Below are 11,496 nucleotides of genomic sequence, written 5' to 3'. Positions count from 1 at the left end.
GAGAGATAGTGGAGAGAGATTGTGGATTTAGCAAAGTTGTATACTATACGATATTAGTGTGAGAGAAAGAATAGAAAGTAGGAGAAAAAAAATATTTCATAGAGTATTTAAAGGCTTAACAATAGGAAGTGACCATAAATAAATAATTTGCTATACAACCTAAAAGGTAGTTATAGAAAATAATTTTTTTTTAAAAAAATTATTTATAGTACTAAGTAAGGTATAAAGGTTTGTTATAGGAGGTAAAATTTCATTAAAGTAGCACGGCATAGTCAGTTTTCGGACTGGTCATTCATAAATAGCCAGCGTTTACGAAGTCAATAAAAAATAGCCACTATTTTGTTGCAACAGAGACCGGTCCCGCATAATATACTGGAGTTCGGTGCACCTGTGTATGAACTCCAGCATATTATGCTGGACCGATATACTTTGTTGACTCCAGTATAATATACTGGATACTAGAGCACCGATGCTCCAAACTCCAGTATATAATACTGGACAATTATACTTGCTGGAACTCCAGTATATTATGTTGGAGTTCTAGTGTACTTATGCTGGAACTCCATCATATTATGCTGGAGTTCAAGCATATTTATGCTGGAACTCCAGTATACTATACTGACGTATTTTTCGGGTTTTGAACAGTGTTTTCGTTCAGATTTATCTTTACATGAAAAGTGGCTAAATTTCGATTACTTTTGAAACGGGGCTATTTTTGAACGACCAGTTATAAATCTGGCTATTTTTGAATTTCTCCCTAAAATTTCCAATCGTAAAGTCCAGTGGGCATAAGCTGAAAGTGAGATTGGGCTAATAGTGGGCTTCAAGCCCAGAAGAAGATTCTACTATCTCTCAGTCCAGTAATGTGGTCGGACTCGAAAAAACAAGTGGTGGGGATTGAAAGGACGGAATGAGACTACTATTGCCAATGCTTCTACGCCAACAAAAAATATTTCTAAATTTTCCACATTTTCTGAAGTTTGTAATTTTGCAGAAAATTTGAGAAGAAAAAGAAGCTGAAGAATTTGATTTGAATTCAAGTTTATAAAATTCGAGGATGATTTATAGGTCAAATTATCTGTTATTAGAGAGTCCACTGTAAAGTGTTAAAGACCAGTATGTGCCCGGGCTCGGACTCGGTTTCGGACTCAAAGTCGGATCCGAACTCAAACGGGTGGAGCCGAGCTCGTGGAGCGGTTCTCAAGTCGCTGGTGCTTATCGGAGGCGCTTTATTGGTACGGCGGCTCACTAAGTCGACCACACGTTGGGACCATGCTCGAATTGTCGCACAGTCACTTAGCGGTGAAAAGGTACTATTTTTTTGCTACGCTACAGTTTTTCTATTTCTGCCACTTTTGCTCCCCTGGAACTGTGAAGAAAGTGAGGTGAACTGATTTTTTTCGAGTTTTATTGTAGTTTTCCAAGGAGCAAGCTGTTAGGGATCCTGATAATTATTTTAATTTCAGGTATTATGTTTTCCGTTTATAATTTTCACTGCTACATGTTTTGATTTTGGAATTGAGTTGAGATATTGCTGCCAAATTAGCTTATCAGGGAGAAGGTTTAGCTAAAAACTGTAATATGTGTTGAATCTTATTAATTTGACTTTCTTAAGACGAAATTAGCCCGAGCTAGTCTGAGTTGAGGCTTAGTAGATTGATAAATGGAGGTGTAGAAGGAAAAAAAAAACATTACGTATTAAATGTTTATATATTGTCCAATTTGTATGCTGTTGCTTGATTGGCCTGCGAAGTTACAATCTTTAGGATGCAGCATACCTTTCGATAATTTGGATAGCAATCTTCCAATGACCGCGTCGGGCATGTAAGCATGTTTCTCTCCAGAAGTTTTGCTTCTGGAAGCATATGATCATTTCTTGATGTAGTAAAAAAATTGGTGGAAGTTCTGTTATTTAAATCTTTTATTCAAAATTCATGTTTTCCATGTATAGATGGCTTTCCTGTCCTGCTGCCGACATGGTAGATGGCTCTAAAGTTCTATATTTTGAACAGGTACGTCTATATCTTGCTTTATTTTCTTCCTCCATGCTTTTGGTTTGGACTCATGAAAGTCGGTTTTATGATGGATCTTCTTTTGTAGGCATTTTGGCGGACACCCCATAAACCCTTCCGACAGGTGAGTAACATCCAATATTATTTTCTTTTTGTTCTTGTTATAATCAAGACTGTTGCATTATAGACCTGCTACCTTAATTTAAGTTTTCTTTGTTCTGTTGCTTTGGTTGCTAAAACCCAGATAATCATATAAGATGACATCGCAGTAGCTATTTTATTTTAGCTGCTCTTATAGTTAAGAGCACTCGAGCTCAATCACTTCTAATATAACATTCTGTTGCAGAGGTTTTTCATGGTCAAGCCTTGTGCAAAGGAGCTGAAATGTGATGTTGAGGTTGGTCCCGATTCATATTTTCTGTGGCCGGAATTTTCTCTAAATTCTAATATTCTACTCCCCTTGCTAAGCTTCTTCTTTTTGTTTGACACGAGTGGCATAACACTTACTAGTAATCTAGTACTAATTAATGTAGAACCATCACCATTTCTTTTTGCATTATGTATAATAATGTGATTGGACACAGTTCTACTTCCCTTACATGCCTGTTCTCATGAATTATTACTCGTTTCAACTCTATGATGGGTGTGGGTGAGAGGATGTTTGGGTGTCTTTAAAAGTAGCATGAAGGTGGTCTGCTGGTTGTTTAGGAAAATACTTGCGCTGATGGTAGTGGGAATGATATACCTTTTGTCTAGTATTCATGCTAATACATTCTAGTTCCTTTAACATCTCTACTCTCAGTATCCTTACTTTTAATTGTTGGTGATATGTTTTTTTGATTGTTGGTGATAGAAACCAAGCCTTGCAGCCTTATTTTCATTCTTCGTCGCAAATAAGTTTTCATTGTACCTGTGCCAAATTCAGTTTTCATTATACCTGTGCCAAATTCTAGGTAGGCACATATGCCATCAGAGATGCAGAGGAGTACAAGAACTTCTGCGATCGCCCTAGGGACCAACGTCCGGAACCTGAAGAAGTTATTGGGGTAAACATTTGAACACATTAAGATCGGATCTCTTTTTTCTTTTAGTGTGCTTTACTCTTGAGTATAGGCTCAGGTGTGTAACTTTATACATACGTTCTCCCTCATTCCATGTCTCTGCTGCTTAAAATAACCAAGCCAACCATGACAAACTGTTTAATATATTCCTAGTTTGATTGTTATTTATGCTACTGAAAAATGTTTGGAACTTACTGTTTCTGCTGGGAAGTCATTTTAATTCTATTGTCATGCACAGGACATTGCTGAACATTTGACTACCATTCATCTAAAGCGCTGTGAACGTGGGAAACGATGCTTATATGAAGGTTCAACACCTGCAGATGGATTTCCTAATTCATGGGTATTTGCTTAAGTTTTCCATCAATTTTACTGGCGAGATTCGCGTCATGATAGCCTGTGATGTTTTCTCCTTTCCTATTAAGTACTGCAAGTCTATTTTGCCTGTGTAGCAGAATGGTGCAACCCGCTGTACCTCCGAACTAGCTGTGTTAAAGAACAATGAGATACATGCCTGGGATAGAGGCTATGATGTTGATGGCAATCAAGTTAGTTCCATATGCTTCAAACTTGCCTTTTCCTTAAAAGCCTCCTAGTGATTCGTATCTCAATTATTCATTCATTTGTTTGAGGAACCGACAGCCTCTGACAAGACATGTATTTTTCTCCCAATATTACAGGTTTGGGGTGTAAAAGGAGGTCCTTATGAATTCAAGCCCGCTCCTGCTTCAAGTTTTGACGATGCATTTAATCCTTTGAGTTTTGCTTCCCAACCTGTGGGGAAAAGAATAGAGGGTTCGTTTGTCCTCCAGGAGTGATTTCTTGTTATATATTCACATGTCCATACATAACAATGTAAATCATTGAACTCATTTAACATTATGTTTAGAATCTACTATTACTTTATTGGGTTACGTATGAGAATTTTCTGTTCTTGGTCTAAGAATGGTGTAGGAGTTGATCCATCTTGGAAAAAAAGTTTTTGCAAAATTATTTTGGAAATCAAATTCCTAGTAAGCGTTTTGGACAATTTTTGAGTTGAAGTTGGTGAGTGTTTAGTTGAAGAAAAATCTTCTGTAGATGTTCATGGGTTCAGTTTTAAGAATTGGTGTTTGCCGAAGATGATTGGAATTTGCACTCCGACAAATTGGATTATTCACAGGCCACGTGGGATGTGATGTCATTATTTACCAATATAAGAACATAATTCACGTATGAATGCTTATGGATCTTTATTACTCATCTTGTCCATATAAGTGACGCTTTGGCTTTTGATATACCACTTACGAAAAGAAGAGAAAGAGGTGTTTTGACTAAATTACCATGAATTAAAATTTGTATATTATTAACTTGACACATTAAAATATATAAATAAGGGCAAATTTGAAAAAATAAAGTTAATTTTTTCTTGACTATGAAAAAAGATACTCCGTACTTATTTTGGACTAAAATAAGTAAATGAAAAAGTCATTTATTATGAACCGCCGTACTTATTTTGGACTACAATAAGTAAATGAAAAAGTCATTTATTATGAACCGGAGGGCTTATATTTCTAAGACTACTAACTTTCAATATTGAAGGATCCCAAAAGCAACAACTAGCTCACAAGCTTGGGAGTTTCTTCAGCAAAATCATTATTGCAGTGTATGATAAGCTGATGAACACTCTAATTTCTGATACTACATTATGAAAATATCAACTACAACAACAACTACCCAGTAAAATCCCACAAAGTGGGGTCTGGGCATTTCCGAAAATTCCAGGACAACTCTATCTTTATTCCCCAATCTGGGCGGGCACCCAGGGCAGGGACTCCCTAATAAGTAGTGAATGCAACAGGAAAAGCCACTTTTCCAAGAATGCTTAATGGCTTAACATCTATATGTAACAAAAAAGGCAATAAGTTTCTGGCACGAGTATGTGAGTAGAAATCAGTACATACCTATTTTTCACAAGACTCATGCATAACTACAACAAACACTATAGGTCCAAAATGAATGTGTCGTATCCCAAAACTACTTGGTAAAAATTTACACTTTGGATGAAATTCAACAACGTTGGTACAGTAGAAAGGTTTGGAGCCAGGGACTAAGAAGTGAAAGAAATCATCTCACGAACCATCCTCTACCAAGGTTTTAGGTCGCCAACTGGACCAGCAGTCCAGTTTAAGAACTTCTCTCCAGGCTTCAAGTAAGTGCTCTTGTCGTGAGGCAGTTTACGTGCAAGTCCATTCAAAATCTGATGAAAAGCATCACCTGATTGAGCAGGTTGTGGAAATAACATTGCCTGCTTCATTGAAGGATTGGCAAGCAATCTCTGCTTCCTCAATATTTCTTCCGGTGGAATAGAAGTGAGAATGGTGTCCAAAGTTGGCACATCTTTCTCTGCTACAAACACGCCAATATCTTCCCAGGGGATTGCATCAGCAAATGGCAAGACAATGTCATCTGCTATAATAACAGGGATGCAGCCAAATATAACTGCTTCAACCAATCTTGGACTCCATGGTGCCCACCCCAGTGGACACAAGCAAAAGATAGCTCGCTGCATATCTTCATAGTAAGTAGTTGGATGCTCCGTAGAAATATCAAAGAGAGGATTGTCTTTAAAGTTCTCCCACACCGCTGCTCGGGCGCCTCTGAAGGGAAAAGTAATCAGAGTTAGTTACTCTCTTTCCATGTCTTGGAGGTCAGTAGACTAAATGAGAATATTTTCAGTCAACTTTTTACAGTAATAGTGATTTCATCTAACATCTATTTAAACAATATTCATCCAACTTTTCAGAGAAAAGAGAAACAGTATAATCTCAGAATTACAATCAAATAAATCAATCAACTATGCATTAATTCTAGATCCTGATAATTCTGTATTTAACTTCACGTATTAATCAACTTGGGAAAAAAAATACTAGGGCCTTTTGATAAGTAGCTATTTTCAATCTATTTAAGTGTTAAAGAAACTTAACCAAATGTGATTTATTCATAGGTATGAGCCTTGATTATACCTCGCATAGTAACCACCTTCTGGGTCATTTCCGACGTCATAAAACAAGCCTCGGAAATAAACAAAGATAGATCGGGGAGTATCTGGAGGGATCAAGTGGGATTGCATTTTTTGTGGGGGAGCATATGGAGGAATTGTAATTGAGCCATCTTTCAAACAAACATGATTTCGTTGTCCAAAAGTTTGAACCAGGGTAGCACGTTGGAGCAATGGAAGAATTCCCCTCTCAATAGCTTTTTCTTCCTGCAATCGCACAGAATAACACAGTGTAACCAAAACCTATTTGACCTTGAAAGTAATGACTGAAAGTTACAGTTGAAAATAACAAAAAACAATAATCACGAACCTAAGGGATATTTATTAGCAACCTTTCCCTGGAGTCTATCTAATTCTGTGGATGTGTGTGTTTGAGAGAGAGAGAGAGAGAGAGAGAGAGAGAGAGAGAGAGAGAAAGAGAGACTCACTTGATAGTGAAAACAAGCACCAAAATCATGGGGTGTGATGAAGAAATGATCAGCTCCCTCTGTCCTATTCCAGTACGGCCAATTAGAAGCAATAAGTTGTATTGCACTCCTCATCATACGTGGTGACTTAAACGGTAAGGGAAGGCCATTCGGTGTCAGGTCACAAGTGGTGTAAACAGGGGTATAGAACCAATCTGCTTCCTCAGGATTAAAGGTACGGACAGCGCTAGATAATAGGAAACGATGCATATAGATTTCAGCAGCAAACATGTGGTTGAGGCATCGTTGGTCTTTCTGCAGAATTTTCTTGTTGTATTTGCTGGGAAGCTCATAAACAAAAACTTTTAATCTCCCAACAGGATCATCTTCCAAGACATCACCAGCACTTCCTGAATTTTGAAAATAGAAGGAAAATAAAGGAGTTGATACTTAAGCGTTTTAAGCAAGTATCCTATGTCATTATACGCTAAACTGTGTAAGCAAGTGAAAAGATAATTTTTATTTGCTCAGAAGAATTTGATTAGTATTTTGTATTACAGTTAAACTTATTCAGTTGGTTAAAAATATATTCTTCTTTTTCTTTTCTTTTTTTACGGCAAGGTAAAAAGATGCTCCTTTGTGATCACAAGAATGGTTCTATGGTGTCACTAATGACATTATAATTATTCACCAACAAGTTATATCTGATGCTGCAACATTTATTTATATCTGAATTTCCACTCCTTTATAATATTAAAAAAATATCTGAATTTCGACTTAAATACATGTATGATGCTAAAAAAAATACATGTATGAAGAACCAATCTGTTCTAATGGGAGTCTGAAAACACTCCTTGGAATTTTTGATAACCCTCGAAACATCAAAATTACGGCCTGCCAAAGTCTTCAATCAAGTTCTTCATTTAGCTTAAAAGTTCAAATGCAGAAGACCATTATACATAGTTTCTATGAAATCACTTCTCTCCACCTCGATTTTATTATGCAAATTGTCCTCCACCCCTTACTATAATCAATTGTACAATGTGCTATGAGTCAATTGTCTACATATTTAAGTTTTTTGAGATACCAGTCTAATGTGAACTCTGAAATCTGATACAAATTCAATAATGAAGCTCATGTGAGAGCTCAATGTCTATAGTCTGAAAATAAGGGGCTAAACACTTTAGTCCTCATTTCATTAGTTCACTGTACAATTATGCATTCAATGTGCCTCTACAGAATTCTCCCACTATAGTCAACATCAAGTGGCAGAAAATATACATGAACAATAGAATAATATGCCAATCATTTTCCTAGATTACTACCACACTTTGGCGAACTTTTAAGAAAAAATACCTCATTTATCTGTATTCAGGCTTAGCTCTAAGGTGAAAGTTGATTTTCATCAATCTTAACTTAGATCTGGATTTAAACTTCTAAGTATCAATCACGGATGCTCCAGCATCAAGAATTATTCAGACTAACATGCAGATAGGTAAATAATTCAGCTAACGATGCCCATTCATCTCCACCTCATCTTATCCTACATTCTAGCTAATTAAACCCCACGTTTTGTATGAGACAGACTTGCAAAATCGACATGTGTGACAGTCAGGATTTAATAACAGCAACGGTGAAGCCAGGAAATTCAATATGGGTGTTCAAATTTTGAACACCCTTCGCCAGTGAGCTATGCAAGGGTATTCAAAGTCTATTTTTAATCAATAACAAGCAATATTTTACCTTATTCGTAGTATAATTTTTCGGCAAAGGGTGGTCAGTTTACCTGAATAATAGTATACTGTTTTATCGCACCTACAGATTCTGAATCTCACTAACAGTATGAACATCATCAAAGAAGGATACACATCTTTGGAGGCCAAAAACACATTAACTATACAGATAATGCCATTACTTAGGCAGTTAGCAACACCAACCATTACCAGCCTATTTCATTCAACATACATTTACAAGTTAACCAAACGAAACAAACAACGCGATCAAGAATGCTATTCCTCATCGAAATGATCTTACAGGTTAAAGACTATTATGTCCCTACAAAACTAACAATTCATGAATGAGAACAGCTGAAGAAATCAATAATTTTGCAGCCTATAAACAGAAGCCTTATGCAGCAATTAAAGCCAAATCAGTAAAACCTAACTTACTATGATAAACAAGTATTCCCATCTCAATAAGACATGAAATTGCTTATAATTTCAACCTAAACCACTACAATTAGCACCCAAAAGGAAATGTACCTGATATTCTCTCAGTTTGTTCAGTCCTATGAAATTTCAAGGCTTCAATCTTCAACAAGAGAGCAAGATAAAGAAGACCAACAAAACCCCAAGTCCAATTCCTCATTTTTTTTTTTTGTCTCCCTTTTTCAGGAAACAAATCTTTAATTAAAGTAATAAGTCTGAATGGACTCAAAACAAGAAAAAGACCAGAACTTTAATGGGTATGCCTTAGTGACAAAAGAAAGTTTGGAACTTTCTTTTATTAATGGGTAGGAAGAATCAATAGTTAGAATGTCATTATATGAGTTAGTTGATATTACTAAATATTTTCTAGATACTGGGGTTCTTTCAAAGACAGCTAAGAAATGAGAGGAAAAAATAGAAATCTTGGTGATTCTTGTCTTGCAAGCAGAAAGAAGAATCGAGTCGAGACTGATAGAGAAATGGGGTTAAGAATTTGCTTCAAGAAACAGAGAGGAAAAGAGAGGAGGGGGTGGAGGGTGGGGTGGGGTGGGTTGGGGGGGGGCTAGTTGGGTTGTCAATTTTCAAGCAACTGCTAAAAATAATTTCTTCAAAGTTGGTAATATTATATTGGATGTATCAGGTAGCAGTAGTGGTGCACTGGAATGGGAGTATAAAGAAGGTGTATTATTATGGGAATCTGATGGTACGAGCCTTTCATTTTTGTGTTTGGTGGATGGCAAGTCAAATTTCATGGAAATTGGAATTATGAGTCAGAAAGTAGTTAAAGACTCCTTAGGTTGTTTTGCTGTCAAATTTTTTTTCAATGGAGTCCTTACTAATCTCGTTCTTGTTTATATATTCGTACTGTTATGATAAAAATCAAAATATGGTGGATGTCTACTCTTCTTCCATGATCTTTCTCTCAAATGGTTAATGACATATTCAATGACATATTTTCTATGTTCAATGACATATTCCATGACATATTTTCTTCACTTTTCATGCTTATATAAAGGCCTTGTAATAGATAGAAAAATACACACAATTGAAGAAGAAAATCCCGTCATTCTCTCTATCTTTATTTCTTGTTCATGTTTTACTAAATTGCTTTTATTTCATAACACGTTATCAGCACGATGCTCTAACCAATTGTATATATATATCTATAAAATTTTTCCTACATCCAGAAAGATTACAATTAGAAGCCATACATATCATCACATAGTTAAATGTAAAGAGAAACTACATATGGTAAGTAATGAAATGTAAGAAGGTATGATTATCTTATACTTGTCATTCCTTTAAAATCTCATATGCACACAACTTTGTACTACACCTGTATTGCATAAGTACATATTAATATTACATCTTTTATATCACATGAATGGAATAAAATTTTCGAAGTTCTATATGTTAAAATCATAGTAGCAGTTAATTGTTGATATGATGCATGTCATGGTAACCAATGATATTTTATATAAATTGTCTTATGCATATTTATGTGTTAACTATCTTCAATCTGTCATGCCGCTTTTAACATTTTCTTTTACTTGGATGAATATTTTTTTCTTTTGGATTTTTACACTTGCATATAGTACCAAAAAAAAAGGAATAAAAAATAAAATAAAATTGGTCATACTGATTAAAAGCATAAATCATCTTGAAGAAAACAAGAAATACTTCACATCTTTATCTAGGTTGATTAATTACTTCTTTGAAGTTTGGAAAACAAACCAGCTATTGAGAAAATATACTTCATAATTTATGGTCGTATCATTTGAAAGCAAACAATGATTAGTATGACTACTAGAAGAGGTATTTTTGAGTATCCATAACCTACTTGATGTTTGCTACTAACTTACCATTTTTAAGTATTTTATATGAATGATGCACAAGCTACAACTGGTAAGTTGTTACCTATAATGTCACTTTTTAGGTAATATAAATGCTGAATTTATGTATTAGTACTATATATGTGTTGTTACCTATATGGTGTACTTTTGATAAATTTATTCACTAATTGCTTGGTTGAATTGAGTGAAGGAAAGTCATGGCGTTAAATCAAATCCAATAGGTAGGGTATACCCCGAAAACAACAATATTTTTGAGAGAGACTCAATAAATATTATGACAATGATTTTATGATCCTTTTAAACTCTAATAGAATTTAGAAAAAATATTCTGACTACAAACGATTGTATTTCATATAGATGCTACAAATAATTAATAAAGTTTTACGCTGATTTGAGATTTGTACACTTATTTAAGAAAGCAAATTTGATTTGCTAAGTTGCAAATTAGTTGTGTATAACTTTTTTGGCATGTGATTGAAATTAAGGCTTGAGAATGAATCTCAATATTGTTTAGCCTATTATGCCATTAATTGAGGAATAGACATCAGGATCAAGTCCTGATGCTCCATAATGATAAGAGTTGGGTTTGAGTCCCAATTTATTATGGCCTAACATGCCTTTATATTGGTAAGACATTGGATTTGAGTCCCAATGTACCATATTGATGATATAATGATGACTAAAGAAAAATAATATATTTTTCATGAAAAAACATGAAAATTGTCCCACTTGATTTGCTCCATTCTTGAAGTGAATGTGATAACAATGCATAATAAGTTTCAATGAAGACAAGTGGTTGAACAATGAACGTGGGCGTTCCAAATATCAAAATAATAATAATCATCACTATGATTATAAAAGGAGAACAATAAGGGTTCTCAAAATAGTCCTTCAAAATGTGAAGGCAATGCTTACC

The 11,496-nt window shown here is 35.1% G+C and overlaps 2 protein-coding genes across 3 annotated transcripts; one reads left to right on the top strand and one right to left on the bottom strand.

Moving 5' to 3' along the window:
* The first annotated feature begins 907 nt into the window (after window positions 1-907).
* On the top strand, window positions 908-4,016 carry LOC104221922 (chromophore lyase CRL, chloroplastic). 2 transcript variants are annotated; one of them, XM_009773074.2, is made up of 9 exons: window positions 908-1,310; window positions 1,417-1,466; window positions 1,952-2,012; window positions 2,101-2,136; window positions 2,359-2,409; window positions 2,966-3,058; window positions 3,312-3,416; window positions 3,529-3,621; window positions 3,754-4,016. In XM_009773074.2, exons 1-9 carry the CDS (start codon window positions 1,119-1,121, stop codon window positions 3,889-3,891), a joined length of 819 nt encoding a protein of 272 aa, XP_009771376.1. In that variant the 5' UTR covers window positions 908-1,118; the 3' UTR covers window positions 3,892-4,016. The 2 variants fall into 2 exon arrangements, with proteins under 2 accessions (XP_009771376.1, XP_070003898.1); XM_070147797.1 differs by having other exon boundaries at window positions 931-1,310; window positions 3,526-3,621.
* Window positions 4,017-4,724: 708 nt separating this feature from the next.
* Window positions 4,725-9,326, bottom strand: LOC104221921 (probable beta-1,4-xylosyltransferase IRX10L). The gene is made up of 4 exons (XM_009773073.2): window positions 8,782-9,326; window positions 6,542-6,930; window positions 6,079-6,320; window positions 4,725-5,712 (listed from the first exon to the last, which is right to left on the bottom strand). Exons 1-4 carry the CDS (start codon window positions 8,885-8,887, stop codon window positions 5,199-5,201), a joined length of 1,251 nt encoding a protein of 416 aa, XP_009771375.1. The 5' UTR covers window positions 8,888-9,326; the 3' UTR covers window positions 4,725-5,198.
* Between the last annotated feature and the right edge of the window lie 2,170 nt (window positions 9,327-11,496).

Source organism: Nicotiana sylvestris, chromosome 6 (assembly GCF_000393655.2).
Source record: "Nicotiana sylvestris chromosome 6, ASM39365v2, whole genome shotgun sequence".
In the NCBI taxonomy this organism is placed as follows: Eukaryota; Viridiplantae; Streptophyta; class Magnoliopsida; order Solanales; family Solanaceae; genus Nicotiana; species Nicotiana sylvestris.
The sequence above is the reverse complement of the archived record's forward strand: the minus strand, read 5'-3'. Positions and strand labels throughout refer to the sequence as shown.

What these genes read in the sequence shown, in the direction of transcription:
- LOC104221922 (XM_070147797.1), top strand. Translation starts at nt 1,119, where the DNA reads ATGTGCCCGGGCTCGGACTCGGTTTCGGACTCAAAGTCGGATCCGAAC. An exon ending in AGCTGAAATGTGATGTTGAG is followed by an intron (nt 2,410 to 2,965) that starts GTTGGTCCCGAT and finishes GCCAAATTCTAG; the next exon opens with GTAGGCACATATGCCATCAG. An exon ending in AACCTGAAGAAGTTATTGGG is followed by an intron (nt 3,059 to 3,311) that starts GTAAACATTTGA and finishes TGTCATGCACAG; the next exon opens with GACATTGCTGAACATTTGAC.
- LOC104221921 (XM_009773073.2), bottom strand. Translation starts at nt 8,887, where the DNA reads ATGAGGAATTGGACTTGGGGTTTTGTTGGTCTTCTTTATCTTGCTCTC. An exon ending in GTGCTTGTTTTCACTATCAA is followed by an intron (nt 6,321 to 6,541) that starts GTGAGTCTCTCT and finishes GTGCGATTGCAG; the next exon opens with GAAGAAAAAGCTATTGAGAG. An exon ending in GAAGGTGGTTACTATGCGAG is followed by an intron (nt 5,713 to 6,078) that starts GTATAATCAAGG and finishes TTTTCCCTTCAG; the next exon opens with AGGCGCCCGAGCAGCGGTGT.